Consider the following 26,800-nt stretch of genomic DNA (forward strand, 5'->3'; position numbering starts at 1 on the left):
TAATGCCATTTGCAGCAACATGGATGGACCTAGACATTATCATACTAAATGAAGTCAGACAAAGACAATATCATATGATGTCACTTATGTGTGAAATGTTAAAAAAAAAAAAAGAGACAAATGAACTTATTTGCAAAACAGAAACAGAATCACAGACTTTGAAAGCAGACTTGTGGTTGCCAGGTGGGGGAAACGTGGTGGGGAGGGATAAATTAGAAGTTTTGGATTAACATATACACACCACTATATATAAAATAATCACCAGGGACCTACTGTATAGCACAGGGAACTCTGCTCAATATTCTTTAATAACTTAAATGGGAAAAGAATTTGAAAAAGAATAGATACATGTATATGTATAACTGAATCACTTTGCTGTACACCTAAAACTAACACAACATTGTTAATCAACTATACTCCAAAATAAAATAAAAATTAGGAAAAAAAAATGTTTTGTTGTTTAAGCTATCCAGTCTTATGGTATTTTTGTTATGGCAGCGTGAATGGACTAAGACACCATGTCAGCCCCTTTCTGAACTCTGTGCCTTTATATATGCAATTCTAATTTTCTACCCCACCTCCCTTCCCCACCCTGGTTTTTGTTTTGTTTTGCTTTGTTTTTGTTTTGCCTCGAATCTCCTACTCATTCTTCAAGACCCAGTTTAAATGTTACTTCCAAGGAGAAGTCTTTAGGGGCTTTTTAAAGGCAAAGTTAATTGTTAACAATCTGTTATATGACTACTCTCCCAAATGGATAGTAAGCTACAGGACATCAGGGATATTGTCTTATTAATCTTTGTATTCTTAGCACCTGGCTCAGAGTAGGAGCTTAATGAATATTGAATGAGTGGAATAATATCTTAACAGTTTGTTAGAAACACAGTTTGTCTTCCTAATTAAATACAGCCATTTATAATTTTTTTGGAGTCATAAAATAATACTTAGGAATACTGAGGTTACTCTGACATTTTTAAGGCCTGGATAAGTGTTTTTTGGATTAAATAAGTATCCAAATGATCAACAACTCCTTAGAAATGACTTTAAAAATATCTTTCTAAGATATCCCATGTTCTTGGATTGGAAGAATTAATATTGTTAAAATGGCCATACTACCCAAAGCGATCTACAGATTTAATACGATCCATATCAAATTACCCATGACATTTGTCACAGAACCAGAAAAATCCCAAAATTCATATGGAACCATAAAAGACCCAGAACTGCCAATGCAATCCTCAGGAAAAAGAACAAAGCAGGAGGTATAACCCTGCCAGACTTCAGACAATACTACAAAGCTATAGTCATCAAAACAGCATGGTATTGGCACAAAAACAGAAATATGGAACAGAATAGAGAGCCCAGAAATAAACCCACATACCTACGGTCAATTAATCTTTGATAAAGAAGGCAAGAATATACAATGGGAAAAAGACAGTCTCTTCAGCAAATGATGTTGGCAAAGTAGGACAGCCACATGTAAATCAATGAAATTAGAACACTCCCTCATACCATAGCACCACTATTCACAACAGCCAAGACTAGGAAACAACCTAAATGTCCATTGACAGATGAATGGATAAAGAAGATGTGGTACATATATACAATAGAATACTACTCAGCCATAAAAAAGAACAAAATAATGCCATTTGCAGCAACATGGATGCAATTACGGATTATCATACTAAGTAAGTCAGAAAGAGAAAGATAAATACCACATGATATCACTTATATGTGGAATCTAAAATATGACACAAATGAACCTGTCTATGAAACAGAAACAGACTCATGAACATAAAGAACAGACTGGTGGTTGCCAAGGGGGAAAGGGTTGGGGGAGAGATGGAGTGGGAGGTTGGGGTTAACAGATGTAAGCTTTATATGTACAGGGGATAAACAACAAGGTCCTAATGTATAGCATAGCGAACTATACTCAATATCTTATGATAAACCATAATGGAAAACAATATTTAAAAAAAGTATGGGCTTCCCTGGTGGCGCAGTGGTTGAGGGTCTGCCTGCCAATGCAGGGGACGCGGGTTCGGGCCCTGGTCTGGGAGGATCCCGCGTGCCGCGGGGCGACTGGGCCCGTGAGCCACAATTGCTGAGCCTGCGCGTCTGGAGCCTGTGCTCCGCAACGGGAGAGGCCGCGATGGTGAGAGGCCTGCGCACCGCAATGAAGAGTGGTCCCCACTTGCCGCAACTAGGGAAAGCCCTCGCACGGAAACGAAGACCCAACACAGCCATAAATAAATAAAAATTAAATAAATAAATAAAAATTAAAAAAAAAAAAAAAGTATATATATATATATATATATATTATATATGACTGAATCACTTTGCTGTACAGCAAAAATTACCACAACATTGTAAATCAAGCATATGTCAATAAAAAAATATTGATCAGAGTAAATTAAAACAATCTTTCTATAATTCTTTGAGCATATCAAAATTTCTACACTTTTTCTCTAGATAGAACTAAACATTTAGAAAGCAATTTATAAAGCAGAAACAACTTACTTTATTTCGATCTTGTACAACCAATATTTTTCTAGTATTTTCATCAAATACAGCTCCTGTTGGGGGGGGAAGATAATTGAGAAATATGAATTTCATTCACCTCAGACTACTCCCACACTATTACCTGTGGTCATCAAAATCCTACCCATCCCTGAAGGCCTAGTTCAAATAACCACCTCATTCATGAAGAGTTGTAAATTTCTCCAGCAAGAAATCAGTTGCTCAGTTATCTAGGTTATTTTAACAACTTAGAGTACCAGTGACGGTTCTAGCATATGCTAACTCGTAGGATAATCATTTGCATCTCCTTCTCTAGATCATCTATTCCTGACGGTATAAATAAATTAATCTATCCTTTTTTAGCATTTACTTTAGCGTCCAATTTTATTTTTTTAAAATTAAGTTTTATTGTAGTTGCTTTACAATGTTGTGTTAGTTTCTACTGTACAGCAAAATGAATCAGCTATATGTATACATATATCCCCTTTTTTTGGATTTCCTTCCCATTTAGGTCACCACAGAGCACTGAGTAGAGTTCCCTGTGTTATACAGTAGGTTCTCATTAGTTATCTATTTTTATGCTAGTATCAATAGTGTATATGTGTCAGTCCCAATCTCCCAATTCATCCCACCCCCCACCCCCCGCTTCCTCCTTTGGTGTCTATATGTTTGTTCTCTATGTCTGTGTCTCTATTTCTGTTTTGCAAATGAGATCATCTATTAGTGTCCAATTTTAAATGCCTAAAAAGATTTATTGAATCAATGAATTGACTTTTCCATTCTCATTTTTATTCCTTGAATCACTATGTATAAACATGGGTTGTGCTCCCTGATGATCCATATCTCAAATATCTCAATATTCAGTTCAGGACCTCCTCCTTAAAGCACTTAAATTTCTTTACCATGTTATGTACACAATGTTATAACTTACCAATATATTGCTTTGGAATATTTATATTTAAGTTCTAGTCCATTGCTTTCATTTATTCATTCATCATATACATTGCCCAGTGTACTAGGCATTTTACTAGATGTTAGGGACTCAAAAATAAGTTTTTTTCTCTCTTTGGGTAATCCTAGGTCAAAAATACAAATGACACTAATGATTTGTATTAGGTTCCTTTAAATGCTATAATTTTAAAATTATCTGTATTTACATAATGTGGGAAGATACAGTTAAAAACATATTTTCCACTTATTCATCCATTCTTTTAATATTAACTGAGCTCCTATATACAATACATATAGGTTCTATGTATAGCATATTAATTGAGATCCTATTATGTGTCAGGTACTTTTCTAGCTGCTAGGGATATAGTGGTGAACAAAACAAAATTCCCCATTGTTATTGGGGTTCGTGTTCTGGTGTGTGTTTGAGGAGGTGACAAATAAATAAAAAATTAATTACATAGAACATGAGAAGGTGATAAGTACTATGTAAAGGTAAAATATAGTAGGGAATAGATACATGCAACACAAGGAAGAACAATGTTCTCTGAAATTAAAACACCACATTTTAGTATTTCAAAGCCAAGAAGGAAAACCACAAAGTGAGATATAATTTAATGTTAGATTCTATTAGAAAATATAAACTGTAATTTAATTGGACTTTACAAGGGATGGAATGCCAAGAAAACCTACTCTTAAATTTTAATAATTTGTGATTGTTCAAATTGAACTTTTTCCTAATTCACTATCAACATGAGCCAAAATCAGCACTGCTAAACACAATGTGAGCGACCCCTGTTGGTCACAACATAAAAGTTAAATAAACCCAAAGAGATCAGGGATTAAATAGAGGTTATTATTATATTATGATTAGTCAGGTACTGTACTAAGTGCCTTAGGTGCATTATCTCAGCTATTCCTCATAATAATCCTGTGAGTGGTATAATTTTGAGTGCCCAAGTTCACACAGCCCTAAAACTGACGTCCTGTCTGGGTCCCAAGCAGGTATTCTTCTCACTGTGCGACACTGCCCCTTCACCACACTACAACTGCCTTTTCAGAGGGCTGACATTGCCAACTGAAGATCTACCCAACCATTCATTTGAGAAATATTTATTGAGCACCTACTTTATACCAGACACTGTGTTTAGCCTGAGGATAAAATGGTAAACAAGACAGATAAAATACCTGCCTTTGTGGAGTTTATTGTGGGGTCCATTAAGTATATGACACAACTTCAGACTGTGATAAGTACTATAAAGAAAAACAGAGGATAAAGGGACAAAGGATGATGGGACTGGCAGGTGGGAACACTCTAATTTATGCAGTAAGGTCAGGAGCTTTTCTGAGATGTTTCAGCTCTAAAGAGCTCGATAAACAAAGCCCTGGGGAAGAGCACTGCAGGAAGAGGAGCCAGTAGGTTTAAAGGCTCTGAGGCAGATAAAAGCTCGCTGCCTGAAGAACAGAAAGAGAGCCATAGCTCACTCCATTCCAGTGTAGGGGAGGAAAGATTTTTTTCCTCTACCCAGTTAGGTTCTGGGTCTGGGACCTGTGAGTTGAACTGACAAAGTACAGATAAATGGATAAGAAGTATATAAATTTTATTTGATGTTAATAATTTTACATGGCCTGAGTAGGGGTGGAGAACTTCATAGAAAGAAGTGAAGATCCCCCCAAAGTGTTAGACCCAGGGGCTTATGTTCCATTTTAAGAAAGAGGGATAAATTGTGCAGAAATGAGAAGACAAGAGGAAAAGGGGTGTGGGCTAAGGAAGGTAAACTGTGAAAAAGTGACTAGAAACTATATGGGGAACTAACAGAATATAATGGCTGTTTTCACGAGGTTTGCACAGATTCATCTCTGTGCCAACTCCCCGGCTCCGGTGACAAGAATGTTCTCCTCTTCGTGGTAGAAGAAATTTATACCCTGCTTTAGGCAGAACGGGGCAGGCAGAGAGCCCCTCCTGCTGCTTCTCAATTGTCTTCAGCTCAGAATGCTCAACATGCCAAAGGGGCACTTGGGGTGGCGGGCTGTGACTCCCTTCACCAGCTACGCCTTCTGCAGCTTATAAACAAGTGTCAGCTATCTTCTCTTCACCTAAAAACTCTGTACCTTCCCAGAAGAATTCCTTACACCACCTCCTGATCCCAACAGCCACTTCAAATCCTAGCTGGCCTTCAAGACTCTCATCAAGTTTCCGACCTCTCATTCCCTGAACTCCTGTGGCATATCTTAACTCTAATATACCACACTGTACTTGGTTATAAACAAGTTCTTCATAGGATACTCTTTACGCATATATTACCAATTCTGTAGTACTAACTGGAAACTCTGCTTTGCAAGTCTGTACCAATGAATTGATAATTATCTCTATGTCTTTCCCACGAAGTGTGAGGCTGCCATCAAATTTTCAAGTGGTCTTTTGAAGTAGAGCTGAATGGGAAGTTGCTGAATTGCCTCTACTTGCTAGAGGGGAGTGAGACCGTGGACAGAGAAAACATTAGAAATCCTTGAACAACTCCTTTAAAAGACTTCAAAGATGCAAACTACCTTTAAAAACTCTTGTAAATTATATAAAGGCAAATAATACTATTATTAATAAATTACTAATAATACATATTACTGCTTTAATTCATAGTAAATCATAAGGAGTCTTTCCTATTTTTGTTTTTTTGGAAATCTAGTTTTCTTAACCCTGGTTCTCAAAGGGTAGTCCTAGGACCAGCATCAACACTAGAGCTGTAGCAGCAGAGCACTTATTAGAAAAAGCAATTCTCAGGCCCCACCCAAGACCAACTGAATTAGAAACTCTTGGGGCTGGGGCCCAGCAATCTGTTTTAACAAGCCCTCCGGGTGATTCTGATGCACTCTCTACAACGTGAGAACTCCTGTCTTCACCTAAAGCAAGTCTTCTCTCAAGACTGTCTCTGAAGGTAACCAGTGACTTCAAAATTCTGTATTTAAATTATGCTATTTTAAAACAACTGTTTGGCACAATGACTTAATGTAAATGTCTCTAAGAAGTAATGTTCAAATCACTGAAAAACTGGTTTGCTTTGCCTTAAATTCAACTTAAAAGTTATCTTTTATTTTACTAAATCACATAATTAGTACTAATATGTTTTACCATAATGAAATGAACCTATTCCCTGATCCCAATTCATTGTTACTATTTCAGTAGTGAAGTTCACATATTCCTGTAAAACATGTTCAAACATATCCTTTGGAAAACTAAACTTGCTTGTTCTCTGTGCTGCCCTCTGCTGATTCGTAAGGCAAACTTCATCTATTTAAAGTATCAATACTAGCTGCAGTTCCAAGGAGGACAATCATTTAATCAACTTATTCATTCCACATGAACCAACTACTGGCTCATCTGCAAGAAGAAACTGGGTGAACCTTTAAAAAGTTAATTGTGATTAACATTAGTTTGAAACAGACCTGCAACTCCCACTTGATGTGTAGCATATCCTGGTAATCTGCTGGGCCCCTCTCCCAGCCACAGAGTCAGCGTGGATGAGTCCGATTCTGCGTGGTGAAAGCAGAAGCCCAGGGAAGCGGCAGGGGCAATGAATCGACTTTGGAGGATGGGAATGTGCAGCCATACTGCTACTCTACCTTCGGATCTCCATTTCTGTATTGCAGCTAAAACGCAGAAGATAAACATCTGTAAATATTTAACAGTGAGAGGAGTGGAATAAAGTAAAACTCATTACTGGGTGTCACCTCCTCCAGGAAGCCAAGTTTAAGCTCCACTTCCCTTACTAGTTAGCTCTCTTTGGGGGCGGGGGGTGGGCGGCCCGGGGGAATCGCAAAATGTACTGTTCACATACGTCAGCAGCACGTAAACTACCATGTTTTATTATAATTATATATGATTTTTCCACCAGACTGAATTCCTTGAAAATAAAGTCAATATAGTGATGATCTTTATATATCACCTGACACAATACCTCGCACATAATTGGTGCTCAATAATTGTATTACAATGAACAAATAAACTGATTTAAATAAAACACCGTTTCATTGTTGTTCCTTTTAGCAATCTTGGTTTTCATCTTTATAAATGACTATTATGGGCTTTTATTTACTCTTCCTTTAAAAGTCCTCTCATGTATATATGTGTGTGTGTGTATATATATATACACATATATATATTTTTGGTTTATACATTTCAAGGTGAAAAATATAACTGTTGTTAAATAATATATGGTAGTTCTAGAAAATTTTCAAAATAAAGTACAATGAAGAAATCAAAACTTCACATTAGCACACAGATAAATTTAAAATCGACATTTTTTGCATGAATATAATTTTGGAATTGACATACCATATATAATTTACAACTTTTTTTTACTACATATTATAAACGTTTTGCTATGCCATTAAAATTCTTTAATGAACACACATTTTTAATGACTGTGTAATTTTCCTCATATAGGTATACCATAAACTACTTAACTGACCTCCTACTTTTGGACATTTAGATTGTTTCTAACTTTCTTTTATTACAAATTATACCATGACAAACATTAAAATAGATTTTCGGTCTTTGACTTTAAATTCTCTTACTTTATTACCTGAGATTGAGCCAGGGGAAAAAACATGCTATCATTTATATGGCCCTTACTAAATTCCAGACATTTCAGATACACTGTTTAAGTTCTCACAACATGAAAGGCAGGTTTCATCACCCCTAATTTATAGGTGAAGAAATGAATACTTCCACAGTTTTAAAAAAACTTTTCAGATCACTTTCTCCATCCACCATCGCGATCTTTACAATAATCCTGTAAAGTGTGTGTGGAGAGAGGGGGAAAGACTTGATTATTTATTTAATGGTTAGATTCCTTTCCCTCCTCTTCTATGGCCTCCGCAGTAAGCATCTCCTGGTTAAGGACCATCTTTCTCTACCTTTTCGAAGTCAGGGTGCCGAACACAGTGACAGACAATGTGGGAGCCTTAATTTAACGGACGTTTTGATTTGGGGCTGTGGCGCCCCTTCAGATCCTTCTCACATCAATCCTTCTCTGATTACATCTTTTTAAAAACTGACATAGAATTACATAAAGGGAAATGCACAAACCTTAAGTGAACATTTGATGAGTTTTGACCTATGCATACATCTGTGCCACCCACACTCAAGATTATAGAACATTTCTATCACCCCAGAAAGTTCCCGTGTCCTCCTTCCCAATCATTCCAATCAAACGAAAAAGCTGAAGTTCTACAAGGAGAGTCACTTGTTTCCTATTTTTTATCTTTACACTCTGGCTTGGAGAATCTGTCCACTGCTACTGCTTCAGCTAACAACTGTACAAGGGCAGCTGCCTAGTCCTGACCTCACTGAACACTGAACTTTTCTGCTCTTCAGCTGCTCTCATCTTCTGAAGGCTGCCGCCTCAAACTTCACACCTATATTCACAACTGATTCCTACACCAGCCACCTTAGTTTTGCTTACAGGCATTTTTCTGGCTCCAATGCTCAAAGCCTAAGAATCCTTTTTAAAATGTTTTCTTTTTTCTCTTTTTCACTAATAAACTTTAATGCTTCTTCCTCCTCTTTCCCTCATCCCTCAGCTCAGATCCATCCCTCAAAGTGAGCTCACATACCACCTCTTTGACAATAAGCTTTCCTCACGTGCTTTCCAAATGTGAACCTAAGCACTACTTTCTAGTAGATTTACTAGAACTTATTACACGTTGCCTGATGACATCTGTTGCTGTCTATTTTTCTAATCCTAATTAATATTTTGTGCATTTGCAATCCTCCAGGTTAACATGAGATTATGCACTGGGGCTCAATTCCTATTAAATGACTGGCTTGTCTAAAGTCACACAGCTAGTGAGTAGCATAGCAAGAACCAGAACCAGTGTTACTTCCCCACTGATGCAGAAATATGTGAAGCTTAGCAACATATTACCTCTTCATCCATCTAACTTTAGTTATCAATAACGGGAACAGTAAAAGAATAGACTTCACGTGTAAAGGTGCAAAACAACTATTGCTAATACATTATAGACAATCAGTTCTATTTACTTGAAAAGAAAGAATACATTTAGACTTCCTACCAGGCTTTCTTCTCAGATTATTTTAAGATTCTTTTTATAGGCAATACCATTCACTTTTGTTCGACTCAATAACAAAAAAACCAGCAATAGCTCTTATAGTGCAGCCAAGAACAAATTCTAGAGACAGGGGAAGTTAATCTGTCTCTCAGTACCAACATCTTTGAAATGGGGATAATAATAGTACCTACCTCACAGGTTATGAGGATTAAATGAATCAATACTTTTGAAGTTCTTAAAACAGTGTCTAGCACTTAGTAAGTACAAAAGAATTTATTAAAAAGATATAAAAGTATATGGTACTTCAGAGTTTATAAATTAGTTTCATGTAATTTATCTCTGATTACCACATCTATCCAGTAAAGTAGTTAGAGTGGGCATTATTCACGTGATCAACCTAAGAGGCAAATATTTTCAGTGGTGATTTTCCTAATGCCTGGTTAAGCACGTGGCAGAACCTGGGACTTGAAACCTGAATGTGTGACTCCAAATCCAATCCACTTTCTGCTTTGCCTTCCTGACTGAGGTAGTGCTTTAATCACTGACAAGTAACAAGTGTGTACAATAAATACCTGTGTCTACCCACACATACGTGCACATATTAGAGGATGAACATCTGATTCTACTGTTAACACTGTTGTAGTTAGCAGCTGTTCCCAAGGAGAGAAAACAAGGTGAAGAGGTAAACAGTTTAGAACTGAGGATGGTTGAAGATGAAAACGACTAGCTCAGTTATATTTCCATAGATGCTCACTTGCCATATTGCTCCATAGGACAAAGATTACTTTCAGTTTCCTCTTAGCGTGAGAGGATGAGTTTCCATGCTGTAATCAAGTTGATTATAAGGACCCTCAGGGGCAGTGTGAAAAACAGGCTGCTCCGCCAAATCACGGGCTCTCAAAGTGAAGGTTCCTCCATCCAAGCTATCTTTCTTATCACTGGACTCAAGGTTCAAAGAGAGTGGCGAGTTTTCCCACTGGAGACTGAAACCACTCACCAATCTCCCCGGTGAATCACAAAAGGCTTGTTACTAACGAAAAGCAAACTCTAGTTCTCGGCGCCACAGCTCCTGACCCAACTTGTGCACAAATACGACCACTCAGAACCTCTCTGGCCCACTCACTGTCCACCACGTGTACTAGAAAGTGCTCTGGTTCTGCCCTGGGCAAAGTGTCCGGCGAAACGAAGGGTCGGTAAGTGATAGTAAACGATAGCCTAATAGTATCAACATTTACCGAGCGTTAAATACGTGGCAGATACCGTGCGAGGCACTTCGTATGCATTATGCAATTTATCTCTCAGCCATTCCATGAGCTCCTATTACCTGGTTTTACGGGTGAGAAAACGGTGGTTTACAGAACTTGCCCAAGGTCACACACTAGAAAGAGGACCAGAAACAAGGGCTGCCGATCCCAAAGTCTGAGCTCGTCACCATTTCACCCAACCGCCTCAGAGACCTCCCAGCCAAGGGCACAAGAATGAAAGGCAGAAAACGGCTGCGGGTCACGCACGCCCTCTTTCCTTCCCTCAGGCGCGACTCGGGGGTGGGGGCCGCGGTTACTTCCTTAGAAAGGCAAGGGAGCCTCTGACCAGGCGCACTTGCCCTGCAAGGCCCTCTGGAAGGCGACCGGGTCCAGGCGGTGCACTGCGTCCAGCCGCGCCAGGCGCACGGAGACGCCCCCGAATCTATCAAGCTCGCCCCGCAGCTCGCCGGCTCCGGAAGGGGCGTCCCGAGTGCAACCCGGGCCGCCCGAAGCCCCGCGGGGCCCTGCAAAGAGCACTGCGCTGCGGGCCCGCGCTATCACCGCACGCCAGCAGCCCCCTCTCGGTAGCTGCGGCATCTCCGCGCCGGCACTCGTGGCCCAAGCGGACGCTCCCAAGTCACGCCGCCAGTGAGTGACGGCGCTACCGTAAGTTTTAGAAGAGTGCCACCCACCCATTCTCAGAGTTGAACAGGGGTCTGCAGCGCTAGGTAGAGGAGACGGCGAAGTCCGGTCGACCGGCTCCTCTCAAGAATTTGCCCGGCTCAAGGAACGCGACAGAAACTTTCCCACCACTCCCCCTCCCTCCCCTGTTCCCCCCACCCCCACCTCAGTTCAATTCAACAGACATTTTGTTCAGGTATAGGGAAGGAGGCGGAGATACGAAAAAGTCCTGTTTTTCAGGAATTTACAATCTAAATGAGGGTTCCGTCCACCTAATCCGTCTTCTTTGGCGAAAGTGAGAACGTCTTCCACCTCTTCGACGACAGCGGATTCTGAAGACGCTGTTCTCCCGCTCTTGCTGCGCTCCACTCAGGGGATTACGGCGCGGGACGGAGCCTCGTTGGTTTCTGCCCCGGAAGTTTTTCTCTCAGCGAAGCGCGCACGTTGAGCCGGCTTTGCCGCTGCTTCTCTCGGGCTGCCTTCCGATCATGTCGTCCAAGAAGAACAGAAAACGGCTGAACCAAAGCGCCGGGAATGGTTCGCCCTCGGCCTCCGCTGCTTCCTTTTCTGCGGAGGCCACAGCTTCTGCCGTGGCGGCCGGGACTCTGGTGGTGATCAACTTCTTAGAAAAGGGTAAAGAGTTTTGAGAGGGAGACCCGAGGCCGAGGGGGCGCCGCCTGAGAGGACGAAAACCTAGCGATTATGCCTTGAGGTGTAAAGGTTTTTAAAAAGTTGGGTGAGGCAGAGGTGTGCGAGAGGCACAGAAGTATGTAAGACACTCGAAGCCGCGCTTGCACTAGAGAAGTTGGGCAGAAATGACTTAGTGGCTAAGTCAAGCTCTTTTGTAATTTGCTTTGAATTTCTAAGTTGAGCTTGAAACGGCTTTGCCTTATTTAAGATTAACGGCGTATTTAACTGCGAAGTCGCTCGTCTCTAGCGAGAACAGTATACCTATACTAAAAAACTGAAAGCCCAGTTCAGTACCGCTGTCGGTACGTCCTTCCTAAGAGACGTTAATGTGCCTTTAAAACTGAAAGGTGGCTTTTTTCCTACTACGCGGGTTGTGGTATTTAATTAAACAGCTGTAAAGTGCGCACGGGTGCTAGCAGGAGCTTGGGTATTTTACGTATGTATCTCATTTATTCTGCGCAGAGCTTTGGGAGATGGGTTCTGTATTATTATGTTCATTTTACAGAGGAAGAAAAGTTAACGCGATTCCACCCCCTCCTTCCCCCCAGGTTACACAGATCCTAACTAAATGGCAGAGGCTTTTTTTGAGTCCAGATGCATTTGACCCTAAAGCCATGGACCTAGATCACAGCAACCTTGACTTGGGAGAACGGATTTAAGTGAAAAGCATTGAGTTGGTAAAGCTTTTAGCAGGCGTGATGTTTTGTAGCTTTGAAAAAGGGATCAGATTAACCTAGTGGCAAGATTTTTATTTGTGTCTAGTGCAGACCCTAAAGACAATCTTCCAGTTAACATAGTATTTTCAGGCTTTTTTGGGGATCGGAGGACAACTTGTTCTGTTGTGCATATTCAGTCTCTTTTTCGACTGGATCCTTCCCATTGACATTGAAACCTATTGATTTCTCTTTCATCTTTAAACAAAAGCTCCACACTTATCACCACCCTCCACTGCAAGACTTCTTAAAAGGAGGGGTCCCTGCCTCCTCATCTCTCACTTACTCCATAGCCTATTCCTATTTGACATCCACCTCATTATTCCATGGAAACTGCCTGTGCCCTGGTCACTGATGATCTCCACGTTGGTAAATCCAATGGATGGTTTTTCATTACTTACTTTACTTGACCCCTCAGCAGCTTTTGGTATTGTCAGCCATTTCCATCTTCTTGAAACACTTTATTTCTTGACTTATGTGTCATCAAAATCTCCTAGTTTTTCTCCCTCCTTTGGTTGGTACTTCATCAGTTCCCTCTGCAGGCTCGCCCTCTTCCACCTAACCATCAAATGTAGAAGTTCCTTAATTCTTAGTCCTAAACCCTCTTTTTCTCTCTATAAATCTTCTTTCTTTGGCAAGTTCATCCAATGCCCAGCGTTTCCTTCACGTTTACCCTTATTATTTTCAGATTTGTATTTGTAATTTAGATTGTTCTGAGTCTTGATTTAATTGTCTTCTAGATCAATGCTTCTCAAACTCCATAGGGAAGGTTTAAAAATTTACAACACGTCACAGATCAGCGCTGTTGTAAAATATGATAAAAGTAAATTATTGGAAAAATAAGTTAAAAAAGAGAAATTTTTATTAGATTCAACAGATGCAAAATTACTCTGTCAAATTGCAATAAAAGCTTCTAAATGCATATTCTCATTTTTTGTACTTACCTCATCATGAACAGTATCAGATAGTTTGTGGACCACACTTTTTTTTTTTTTTAATTGAAATATAGTTGACGAACAGTATTAGTTTCAGGTGTAAGTCATAGTGATTCACTTTTAAATACATTAGGAAATGATCACCTTGGTAAAGTCTAGTAACCAACCGTCTGTCACCATCCAAAGTTATTTCAGTATTGACTATATTCCTTATGCTGTACATTACTTCTCTGTGACTTATTTACTTTATAACTGGAAGTTTGTACCTCTTAATCGCCTTCCCCTGTTTGCCCAGCCCCCCCACCCTCCTCCCATCTAGCAAATATCCCTTTGTTCTTTGTATCTATGTATCTATGAGTGTTTCTGTTTGTTTTGTTTTTTAGTTTCCACACATAAGTGAAATCATCTGATATTGATCTTTCTCTGACTTATTTCACTTGGCATAATACCCTCTAGATCCATCCATGTGGTTGCAAATGGGAAGATTTCATTCTTTTTTATGGCTGAGTAATATTTCATTGTAATATATATGTGTAAAAGTTATTTATGTGTTTTGGATATTAACCTCTTATTGGATATATCATTTGCAGATATCTTCTTTCATTCAGTAGGCTGTCTTTTTGTTTCGTTGATGGTTTCCTTCATTGTGCAAAAGCTTTTTAGTTTCATGTAGTCTCATTTATTTATTTTTGCTTTTGTTGCCCTTGCCTCAGAAGACAGATCCAAAAAATACTGCTAAGACCAACTTCAAAGAGTTTTCTGTATATATTTTCTTCTAGGAGTTTTATGGTTTCAGGTCTTATATTTAAAATCTTTAATCCATTTTGAGTTTATTTTGTACATGGTGTAAGAAAGTGATCCAGTTTGATTCTTTTGCATGGAACTGTCCAGTTTTCCCAACACCATTTATTGAAGAGGCTCTCTTTTGCCCATTATATATTCTTGCCTCTTTTGTCGTCGATTAATTTCCCCTATAGGTGTGGTTCATTTCTGAGCTCTCTATTCTGTTCCATTGATCTATGTGTCTGTTTTTGTGCCAGTACCATACTTTTTTGATTACTATAACTTTGCAGTATAGTTTGAAATCAGGGCGCATGCTACCTTCAGCTTTGTTCTTTCTCAAGATTGCTGTGGCTATTCCAGTTCCATACGGATTTTAGGATCATTAGTTCTAGTTCTGTGGAAAATGCCATTAGTATTTTGATAGGGATTGCATTGAATCTGTAGATTGCTTTAGGTAGTAGTATAGACATTTGAACAATATTGATTCTTCCAATCTGTGAGTACAGTATATCTTTTCATTTATTTGTGTCTTCAGTTTCTTTCATCAGAGTCTTATAGTTTTCCACGTACAAGTCTTTCACCCCCTTGGTTAAATTTATTCGATGCAGTTGTAAATGGGATTGTTTTCTTAATTTGTGGTCCATACTTTGAATATAGCACTGTGCTATACCTCTTCTTTTGGACTTTTCAAAGATACTTCAGGACTGACTTCCTGAAGTCATATTTCCTCCAACAAAACAAGTGAGCTCTGTTCAGTCTTTCTCATTGTAAAATTCAGAAATCTAAGATTCCTTCATGACACTGCTCTCTTACATCTCACATTATCCAGTCCACCACCAAGTCCTGTTTACTAACTAAGTATTTCCCACGTTCCACTTCTGCGCTCCCTTCCCACTGCTTCAACCTTAATCTCAGACACCATCCTCTCTCACCTGGACTACTACACTAGCTGCTCCCCTCCAATTCCTTTTCCACTCTGCAGACAGAATGATCTTTTAAAATAAAAATCCTGTCACGACCCTGCTTTTCACCACTAACTGGCCTCCAATTACTGTCAGATTAAAGACCAGGAGCTTGATAAAGCCCACTGCCCTGGGTGGTCTTGACCTTCCTTATGTGGCTCCTTGTTTCCCACCACTTTGCCTGTACTTTTCCCCTCAGATGCCCAATGCTGTCTTTTGTCAACGATCTCTGTACAAGCTCTTCTTTTTGCTGAGAATTGTCTTTTCCCCCCCACTCTTCATTTAGTTAATTTTACTCTTCCTTCAGACCTGAATTTAAATATTCTTGGAGAAGCATTCTCTGATTCTTCCAAATTAGATCTGATCCTGCATTATAGTCTCTCTTAGCACTCTTAGTTTTTCTTTCATTGCATTAATCTTAGTTTAGAATTGTACAGTTATTTAGTGATTGTTTAATAACTCTTTCTATTAAGTTATAAACTCCATGAGGCCAAGGACTGTGTCTGCTTTTGTTCACCTTATTTCCCCAGTGCCTAGTGTAGTATCCTGCCATATAGTGGGCACATGGTAAATATTTGCTGAATGAACAAATGAAGGGTGGGTGGTTGTTTGAAATTACCTTTACTATCTCATTAGTTAATCTGACACATAAGGTGCTCAGTAAGTGTGAAGTTAATTAATAGGAAGTAGATGTAGAGATATATTTTTAAAGTATTGAAGGAATGAGGACTGGTGAAGGGAATTGTGTGGGGGATAGCTTACGTAGATTTGGATGCTGTAAGCAGAGAATACAATGGAAATGTATTAGGAATAAAGCCAGTGGATGGGAATTTGAACGTGATCTCCATTGCTGATAGGGAGGAAATGGAGGTATTTAGAGAAGAGTGTGATGTTTCAAATCTTGGTGCAGGATAGGATGGAGGGAAGAGAGGAAGAAAACTTAGAATCTTGTCAGGGACTGAGTACCCCCCTCAAGGTAATTATCAAGAGGGAAGGGTAATTCATTGAGGTTTCCTTTATTAGGAAGAAAGAAGTGGCAGAAACTGAACATTATGAGGTTATCAAACAGGACGCTTTGCTCTTATTGATGGGTAAACTGTGTAAGAGACCTGGTGCTCATAGGAAAGTTGAATTTCTTTTCAGCCTGTCATGTTTTAAAAAATGCTTATTTTATGCTCAGTCCTGTTAATCTTAGCCCTGGGAGATGCTTTGTTTTTCTAGATTTGTTCATCTGATGACAGAGGGAAAATAAATGTGTTGGGAAGTTACTTCGCAGTGGCAGAGAATGATGTAAATCAGACATACCTCATGCTTTTCCTTTTGTTGACTTAGTTCCTTTTTAATTACAAAAGATCTGTTTTTCTGATTATGAAAGAACACTAATAGTAGTCAGAGCTCTGTGATTATGATATATGTGACTGTAAGTTTTATAATAAAGTTTATGTGACAGGCATCATAAGTGTTATGTGGATTTTGTGCTGAAAAGAAAAATATTGTATACTCATCTACATTCATTCATTTCATGCATATTTGTTATGCATCTGCTATATTTGATGCACTCCTAGGCGTTGGAGTTACAAAGATGAATATGACCCATTTCCTGTTACAAAGCAGTATATTGTTAAAGGAAAGTCAGATTGTAAAATAAATGAATATTGTGATGAGTGCTAGTATCTGGCAACATAGGGTGCTGGGAGCATCAGAGGAGGGACAGCTAACCAAATGTGGAGCTTGAGGGAGTGTGTGGGCAGGGGTGGAGATGTTCGCACATCGTTTTCAGAGGTTTTGAAACTGGACTGAATTCTGGGCCCCTTCTTTGGCCAAAAGTTGAAAGCTCTAATGGTCATTTGAGTCGGTGTGTGTTCGCCTCAGGAATAAGACCTGTGTTATTGTTATCCATGTGTTCCTGGGAATAGAAAGGAAAAATGTCTGGTTGCTATCCTGTGGGTGAGAAGTGGAAACATAACTTAATCCTCTAGAGCCAGATGATGTGTCATTTCCCCAGTTCAAGCCTTTGAGTACTAGTAACCAGCTCAACTTAGAGTCTGTAATATGAAAGGTTCAGAATGCAAGTATGAAAAGCCCTACTGCAAGTATGTTCAGTTAGTGATGAAATTAGAGATTTTTTTTTTTTAAATAATGAAAACCAATACCTACCCCATAAAACATCCTTTTTTAGTTAGCAGTCATATTGTCAGTGGACCCTCACAAAGGTTTGGTTTTAAGTCTGATTGCTAAAATAAGGAGGGTTGGGACAGTAGTTTCTCCAGGGTTTGGTAAGTACATTCATATGGTCATGTGGATAAAGGATTTTTATTTACTCCAAAAGAAAGCATGCTTTAACTCCAGTTACAAATAGTGCAAAAATAATTTTCTTTTCCTTCTTGGTAGACAACAAAGTTCCTAAAGCATTCCAGAATTCCCTTGTTCAACTTGGACTCAACACCATGAAGTCTGCAAACATATGTATTGGTCGACCAGTGTTGCTTACCAGTTTGGATGGAAAGCAAGAGGTGAGAGTCCTTTTCATTTCCTTACTTTAGAAATATTTCAGATGTTTTTGATTTTAATTTTCAACACAAGCAGTAATAATTGAAAAGCTATATCTTACAAGACCCTCACATCTATATAAACTTTTCCTTCCTTTTATACCCTGGGAGTTGTAGGCCCTAAGTGTCATGATGTAGAAAGAAGCCTTTCCTCCAGAGGTAGTGACACACTACCAGCCCTATTTCTCCCAGTCTGTTAGTTGTATTTCTTCACAGAAATGTTATTTTGGGTCATCTGTTTTGTACGTAAATATTTGATTACCCTCCGTTTGTCCTGGCTGCCATTCATCATACCTGAGACTCTTAAGTCCAGAACCTTTCCTGGGTCATTTTTGGCAGCTTAGGTTTCTTCCTCTGACTCTGCCATGTCTTCTGCTGCTGCTTCATCAGTCAATGTTCTCTCATCCAGTGGGGTCTTCTGGAAATGTTTTGCAGTCTTATATCTGCTGATGGCTTGCCTCCCATTCCTTTCATTGTTCTGGGCTTATACTGTAAAAAATCCTTTAATGTGTTTTGTGGAAGAGAAGACTATAAATGTGTGAGCTCAGCCTATTATCTGGAGCTAGAAATCTTTGAGTTTCTCCCTTACCATTTAAGTCTGTTGAGAACCAGGTTCCCATGGAGCTCTTGTACTGGGTCACTCACTGTTTGCTGGGTGTAGTTTATGCTCCAGACTGAACTACCTTACACTTAGCTTGTCTTCAGTATTTTTTCTCATTTTTCTCTTATCACCTGTTAATGCCTTTGTTTCTTTTCTTAAATCCACCTTTCAGCTCTTCCACCATTTTCACTGTGGGATTATTCCTAATCTTCACAAAAGAGATGTAGTAGTTATAAAAAAAAAGTTTTTTTGTAACTGATGTCACATCATAACTCCTTTGGGGTAAGGACTGTGTTTTGCAGATCCATGTACTTGACTGTGCTTAGTTTTCTTCCTTATAAATGAGTGATATTCTACAAATATTTATTTTCTTATATTTTTGTTTCCTATGTTCTGGGCAGGTCTATACGGCCTGGCCTGTGGCAGGATTTCCTGGAGGCAAGGTTGGCCTGAGTGAAATGGCACAGAAGAATGTGGGTGTGAGGGTTGGTGATGCCATCCACGTCCAGCCTGTTTTGGGTGCTGTGCTGCAGGCTGAGGAAATGGACGTGGCACTCAGGTTTGGCTCTTTTCTTTGGTGACTGTCTGGATCCGTGCTGCCCAAATGAGTCACAAATGTGAACCACACATGTAATTTTGCATTTTCTAGTAGCCACATTTAAAAAGTGAAGAGAAAGAGAAAGTAATTGTAATGGTATGTTTTATTTAACCAGTATATGTAAAGTCTTATTTGAATTTATAATAACTACAAAAAACTATTAACAAGATTTTTCATTCTGTTTTTCAAACTGAGTCTTCAAAATCCAGTGTGTTATATTATACTTGTAACATATCTCAGTTTGGGCTAGCCACATTTTTAGCACTTGATAGCCACATGTGGTGAGTGGCTAGAGGCCTACTGTGTCAGACAGCACAAGCTAGATGGGTGCTATGTGATTTATGGACTGTGGACTCTCTAATGTCCCGTGATTAGAATATGCCCTGACATTTTAGGTGAGAGGAATTGTTGTTGATGGATATTTAACAGTGTTCTTTTTGTCTTGGTTTGCAGGGTAATCAGGGCTTCTTGTCTTTTTTACAGTCGTAAAGACAGGAATAGATTACTGTGATTTGGCAAGAAACAAGTTTTAATTAAGACTGCTCAGGAGAAGTGTACCTGATTGTATATTTTAACTCACTGATTATTCAGTCAAATAAAACAATTATATCTATCCAATTTTTAAATAGTCCCCCACCAAAGATGACAAATATGGTTAAAGTATATCACCCATCCTCTTGGATGTTCTGTATCTAATAGGATTTTTACTCAGTTTGCATATACAAGTCTTATCAAAATTTGTTTTTTAAAAAAATCTTTTAATACTTTAATAACATGTTTGTAAAAACTTGGGGAATTTTATATTATATGCTGGAATCACAAAACATTTTTCAATCATTAGCTTGATTTTGAAAAGTTTTCTTCACTTTGGCTACTTTTGTAGATTCCAAGCTTAAGCTTTAGTGTATTTTTTCTTTTAAAAACAGGAAAATGTCTTCAGTGCATTGAATAACAGTTTAACAAGCAACAAAATAAAAAGCCAGAAAGGAAAAGAGAGCACAACATATGCTGGGCGTCAGCTGTGTACTAGCACCTACACGCACACTTTCCCCTTTTTCTTCTCTCATTTAGTCCTCTAAACATCCAGCAAGGTATCCATATTTATCCCTCTTTTTACAGGTGAGGAAACGGGCTCAGTGAGGAGAAGTAACTTGCCCATTATTTTATGGTAATTTTTTAGTTAACTCAGGTTCAACAGAATTAATCTTCAGACTGTTGTAAAACAGTGCTTTAGGTAGCAGTAATCAGTTGACTGGATTTTTGATGATTACTAACAAGTGTGACCTCTTGAGGGCGCAGCAGTCTTAGGTGATAATGATTACCTACTATAGGGGGACTGTATATGTTTTAAATGGAAACTTGGTTTTTTATTTTAAAGAACCTTATGTTTTAAATGTGGCAGCAGAACTTAGACAAGAAACTTAATTTCCAATAAGAAGAATCAGTCATTTTAGTCTGCCGTTTAAATCTTTCAGTTGTATCTGAAAAAAATTATTATCAATACTAATGTTAGAGCTCCTTCTAGTGGAAATGATTTTATCTGTGCTTTTTTTAAAAGCAAAACTGATTGTTTTACATATTTTACATATTTGTACATATTTGCAAATATTTTCTCTTCAAAGTTTAATAAATAAAAGCCATTTAAGTAGTTTCAGAGTTCTTTAAACAAGTAAATTTAAGTATTTAAGGAAGTAAGTACAATCTTCTCTTTAGTTTATACACGCATTTGATTCACGAAATTTTCTCCTTGTTTTTCTCTCTCTTTTATTTGAATACACAGTTGCTTCTCATTATTGGTGGCAGTTGTGTTCCATGACGTTGCCACAAATACTGAATTAGCAAATACTGAACCGTTGCTCCTAGGGAGGGTGTGTGTGTTTGTGTGTGTGTGTGTGTCTATATGTATGTGTATTTATTTAACACATATAAATATATGAAAATATATATCTTATGTAGATTATAATCTTAAGTCCTTGAAACAACTCATTCTGGTAGATTCTATTTTCTTTATTTTTCAAAAGAGGAGAAGTGGCTCAGAAATATTAAGTGACTTGTCCGAGGCCACCCCATTAACAGACGCCAGAGTTAGGATTCAAACCCCCTCTGTCTGGTGCCAGAGCTGGAACCTTTCACGCGATACTGCACTGCTGCCTGCCCCACCCAGCTTCCATCCTCTGGCCACCTCTGAATGAGAGTTGAAACAATAGGCCTTTTTCAGCCTCAGCTGGGAAAGTGTTGGGTTACAGTTTTTGCCTGCTCTGTGCTCATCCACAAGTGACCGGCAAAGCTCTGCTAGTATTGATTTTAGGGTTATAAACACATTTTAGCAAGTAGGTGAATTTGCTTACGGAATTTTCAAATAATGTAGTTTGGCTGTATTGATTTTGTTACTGATGAAGTGGTTGGGAGCAAGGCTTAGATTTGGACCAGATGCGCCTGCTAATACACCTTTTCCTGAGCGAAACCGTTCTCCCTCTGTGATCTCTGGCAGAGCTCGCAACTGTAGGCTTCCTCTGCTGATACGGGCTGCTTACACAAGGAGGAGGAGGGAAAATGCACATATTCTGAGAACTCTCCAAGAACGTGTTTCTTTACAAATGTAATGATTTTTAGGCATGTTTCCTGTACTCAAACAGGCAATCTTCCTGGAAGACACAGTTTTTGGTCAGAAGAAGGCTTTTCCATTTTTTCTTAGGCATACCCTTTCTCGAGAATAAACTTGCGCTGTACCATTACTCTGCTTTTTTTCTACCTCTTCAGATAACGTACTCTATAGGATTTAAATTTCCTTAAAGATAATTTATAAATTATACAAAGAGAATAAAGTAAGCTATTAATAAAAGCCTTTCTCCAAGCTGGGCAAGTTCAGAAAGGTAATGATTAATTGAGGCCAGTGTTTTTCCAATGTTTCTGACTATAACACACAATAAAAAACACATACTTTTCATTGCGATTTATTGCTCCTATACATCCACAGATGTAGTACATAAATGTACACACGTGTATACATGTATATACCTGAGTATATAGTGGTGTGTGTGCGTGGTGTGTAAGATAGTAAAGAAAACTGATTTAGGCCACTAGGACACCAAATTGCAAATGGTGTTTTCATGGCTATAAGAAGTATCTAAAAAGTGTAAATCATTCCAAAATTGTATAAATCATTTCCAGGTTGTAAACTAATGATTCTTTTGATTAGGTCTACATCACAACTGTGTACATGTCATTTTATATTACATTTTAGTTTCTGGTGTACTTAATGCTGATTTTTATTTCTCCCACCCTTCACAGTGACAAAAATGCAGATATTAATGAAGAACAACTGACTAATTGTCTTCTGAGAAAACTAGGTGAGATGTATCTTTCATACGTTTTCTAAATTTTAAAAAGCAAGGCAGCAGCAAATAAACTGATGTGTCTTTGAGGTCTTGTGTACATAATGCTATTCTTTAAAATAGTGTAGAGAATATTCTTCTCAACGAATGAACGTCCTTTTAAGACAGGGATGTAGTATCTGCCCCCGACCCCCACCCCCAACTGCCAAGTAATTGGTAGTTGAGCAGTGGAGAGAATTTTTGACTTAACTGTGAGCAAAGTCAGTGGTAGAACTAAGACTTTTAACCCTTGAACTCTGTTCTTTCCAGTCAGGTATGTTATCTTGGAGTGTTGGTGTAGGTGTGCCATTTTAGCTTGGTTCGTTACTGAACATGGAATGCCCGGCTCTGTGCGGTTATAGCTGATAGAATCCTAAATGTACTGAGTGTAGAGGATTTCAGGGAATTAGCTTGACCTTCTGTCTCCAGATAGTGCCGTATCATAGGGGAATACTAGGTCCTCTATTTTTCATAACAATTGTTTTATTAATACTTCCATCTTTGATTTAGTCTTTTCAGTCAGATAGTTTTGTTAATAGATGAAATCAATTGCTATTTAAACTTTAAATGGGTGAAAAATTGTGCTAACGTATATATTTAATAAATTGTTTTCCAGATGGCAAGATTGTTTTACCAGGCAACTTTCTGTATTGTACATTCTATGGACGACCATGCAAGTTGCAAGTGTTGCGAGTGAAAGGAGCAGACGGCGCGATGTTGAGAAGGGCTCAGAATGACTCTGACGCTGTTGCCTGGGGAATGGCCTCCAAGCCATCCAGCACGGAAGCTAGCACCCTGGATATATCCTTACAGCTGAGCCAGTTAAGTCTGGAAGTGCCCCCAAACCCAGCATCAAGCAGTACTCCTTACAAACCAGGAGATGGCAGAATGATAAATAAAGCTGGTGGCGTTTCGTCAGGTGTTACACAGAGTCCTGGGAATGGCAGTGGACTTGGACTAGAGGCAGTCACAGGTCTTGAACATCGTTCTCAGTCGGCCAGAGAAGAAAATGAGCAGCCCGTCAATGAAGAGAGATTGCTAAAGTCACCCGGCGTGGGAGCACAGTGCAACACCGATACCTTTTATTTTATTTCTTCCACAACAAGAGTCAATTTTACAAAGATTCGTACAAATTCAAAAGATCAAGGAAACCAATTAAAAGTAACTTATGACATGATAGGTGGCTTAAATAGTCAGCTGAAAGGAATTAGAGAAATAATTGAATTACCTCTCAAACAGCCTGAGCTTTTCAAGAGTTATGGTATGATTTCTTCAGTGTATTACACCCAGAAATGTTAAATTCAAACTAAAAAGCAGTTGGCTCATTTCACTTATCTAATAATTGTTCACCCTCTTTTCCTGTTTTTCTTTCCTGAGTGGGAGGTATGGTAGGAGATGCCAGTTAAGTCGGCCTTTTTCTATGCTTGGTCTCTTCAGGTTGTAATGTGAATTAGTTGTAGCCTTGTCTCTCTTAACTGCACACTTCCACAGTTGTTTGTATTGGATCTAGAGTAAGTATCTTGTCATGCTAGATTAGCCGTAATGACTAAAAAAATAAATCAAACATTTAAATAGTTTGGATAAAACTTCTTTGTTAGGAAATGTAGCTGGGTGCAGATCTCTTTGCATTGAAACAAGTACTTAAGGGAGTGACTTGGCTTTTAGAAAACTCAGGGCTTCTTCTGCATTGTTAACTGCCCAGATCCTCTACATATATTTGGTGCATACCGTGTCTTTCTCTGCTTTTTGCTTTTTCTTTTTTCATGAATATATATATATATATATATATATAATGAATACTTGGATTCACATATAAAATGAACCCTGGTAAGGCTTATATTCTCTGAGATGGCTAGTTGGATAAAAATTGGGGTTGGTGGCTTATTTTGGATGCCCTTCTTGTTGTTTGGGCTTTGTTTATTGATCATTGAACTGTGCTGTGTGGGATGGGGCATGTCAATAGTGTGGGTGTTAAACCAGTTTTTTTACTAACCAGCCTGGCCTGGTTGGGTCTACAGAGAGAGAAAAAGTCATTGCTTGAGATCAGCGTTTGGGCTAGTTAGTACATTTTTCTATGGGGAAAGGGAAGTTCTGACTCTTACTTTAGTTTCTGTGCAAGGTAAATTTATTTTATAACTCGTGTTTGAAGTCATATGACAACACTTACAAGCAACCTAGTAATGCTGCATCCACTGTTCTCTGCTTTTTCTTCTAGGAATTCCTCCCCCTAGAGGAGTGTTGCTCTATGGCCCTCCAGGTACTGGAAAGACAATGATTGCCAGGGCTGTTGCTAATGAAGTTGGTGCCTATGTTTCTGTAATTAATGGCCCTGAAATCATTAGCAAGTAAGTGCATAATTTAATAGACTAAACAATATTATTAGATATACTTCTTAAATGTGATTTTTAAAAAATGGCTCAACAGTATTCTGTTGATATTTCACACATTGAAATATTTTAAATTTGCTTTTTTTAATGTGTATAAACATTAAGTTTGGAAAATAATTTTTGAAAGTAGTATTAAGTATTGTGGAAATATTTGAAAAGTCAGGTGAGCTTTTATAGATAGAGCTTTAAAAATGATAAGAGTTGGTCCTTAAATGTATTTTATTTGTTACAGATTCTATGGGGAGACTGAAGCAAGGTTACGTCAGATATTTGCTGAAGCCACTCTGCGGTATTCTTTATTTTTGGATGTTTGGAATTAGTAGTCAAGGCTGTATTAATGAAAGTAGAGATAGTAGCACTTTATACGAAGCATGAAAGAATAGAACAAAAATAATAGTGATAGCACTGGAAGTGGATTGTAAGTTTAATGAGGTTCTATCTAATCTAGTTCTATCTAATATTGTTTTGGAAATGTGATAAATAAGTTATTAAATTATATAATGTAGTAAAAGGTACAAACTTCCAGTTATAAAATAAATAAATCATGGGGATGTTATCTACAGCATGGTGACTGTAGTTAATAGTACTGCATTGCACATTTGAAAGTTGCAAAGAGAGTAGATTTTAACAGTTCTCATTATAAGAAAAAAAAATTTTATAACTGTACGGAGACAACGTGAATTAGACTTATTGCGGTAATCATTTCACGATACGTATATACAAATGTTGAATCATTATGTTGTATAACTGAAAGTAATGTTATATGTCCATATCTCAATTTTTAAAATTACATAAGGTAAAAGAATTAAGACAGTGCTGTCCGATAAGTCATGTGAATTTGCTTGAACATATAAATTTATGATTTTCTTTCTTTTGGGTACATCTAATCTCAATAGACTATTACAGTTGCCCTTTAGGCTTAAAACTTAGTTTTATTACAGTTTGCTTCAGAGTGACAAATCTTTTGCTTTAAAAATGATTCTTACTAATCATTTCTCAGTTTAGGCTACCATTGTTACATTGCAAGGAGTATTAAAGAATGGCCTGTAACTTGGTCTAATGTAGTTTTATTCATAATATGGCTATGTCTCTTCCATTGTTTTGGTATGTAACCTACCATAATTACTGCTCTCTTATCAAAACTTCCATTTTTAAAGTTTTTTTTTCCCCCAGTAGGTAAAATAAGTAGTCTTTACTCCAAACACTGAAGATTTGAGAACCAGTGGTATACCTTATTGTTTAGTATGTTTTTGTTGTCACTATCAATTTGTTCCTGGAAGTTGAGACTTCCTCTTATGAGAGAATTCACATCTTTTTATGGGAGAATTGGTCATCTTGAAAGTTGCTTTTTTAGTAGATTTTTTAAAAAGAACATTTCTACTTTCTATCCCTTGGAAATTTAAACCATCTCCAAGGAATAGCATCACTGGCCTCAGCTTCTGAATTGATCCAGGCATAGCAATTTAGTGGGCATTAGTGGGCAAGTTCTGTCTGGGCATAGACTGTCATCTCATGAGCAATACATGTTCTCAGTACTCTGCTTTTTATTGAGGGCAGATCTACTAGAATGTGATATTGGTGAGTTAATAATTTAGGCTAGAATTAATCTAAGATTTTTCAGCTTAACATCCTATTGCTTTTGTCTTTAATATTATTAATTAAATCCTAAATTTGATGCATTGCATTTCAGTCAAAAAATTAAAACAATTTCAATTTTTTAACTGCAATGCAACAACAATCATTTAAAAA

General features: G+C 38.2%; 2 protein-coding genes across 10 annotated transcripts in view; one reads left to right on the plus strand and one right to left on the minus strand.

Annotated features, from left to right (window-relative positions):
• The window catches only part of NUDT6 (nudix hydrolase 6), a 35,534-nt gene extending 24,159 nt beyond the window's left edge, over positions 1 to 11,375 (minus strand). The window contains exons 1-3 of one of the 6 annotated variants that reach the window (XM_007172388.3): positions 11,138 to 11,375; positions 6,907 to 7,110; positions 2,518 to 2,573 (exon numbers count right to left, since the gene is read on the minus strand). In XM_007172388.3, the coding sequence (XP_007172450.1) occupies positions 2,518 to 2,573; positions 6,907 to 7,110; positions 11,138 to 11,375 (498 nt within the window). The other 5 variants (XM_007172389.2, XM_007172390.3, XM_057546790.1 and 2 more) reach the window with 5 other exon arrangements.
• Positions 11,327 to 26,800, plus strand: part of AFG2A (AFG2 AAA ATPase homolog A) — a 331,389-nt gene continuing 315,915 nt past the window's right edge. Inside the window, exons 1-7 of one of the 4 annotated variants that reach the window (XM_057546786.1) lie at positions 11,327 to 11,444; positions 17,934 to 18,055; positions 19,094 to 19,251; positions 22,582 to 22,640; positions 23,281 to 23,925; positions 24,880 to 25,009; positions 25,284 to 25,340. In XM_057546786.1, coding sequence (XP_057402769.1) covers positions 17,990 to 18,055; positions 19,094 to 19,251; positions 22,582 to 22,640; positions 23,281 to 23,925; positions 24,880 to 25,009; positions 25,284 to 25,340 — 1,115 coding nt within the window. In that variant the 5' untranslated portion in view covers positions 11,327 to 11,444; positions 17,934 to 17,989. Of the gene's footprint in view, positions 11,445 to 11,791; positions 12,093 to 17,933; positions 18,056 to 19,093; positions 19,252 to 22,581; positions 22,641 to 23,280; positions 23,926 to 24,879; positions 25,010 to 25,283; positions 25,341 to 26,800 lie in introns of those variants that run through there. The other 3 variants (XM_057546785.1, XM_007172386.2, XM_007172385.2) reach the window with 3 other exon arrangements.

Source organism: Balaenoptera acutorostrata, chromosome 5, assembly GCF_949987535.1.
Source record: "Balaenoptera acutorostrata chromosome 5, mBalAcu1.1, whole genome shotgun sequence".
Classification (NCBI taxonomy): domain Eukaryota; kingdom Metazoa; phylum Chordata; class Mammalia; order Artiodactyla; family Balaenopteridae; genus Balaenoptera; species Balaenoptera acutorostrata.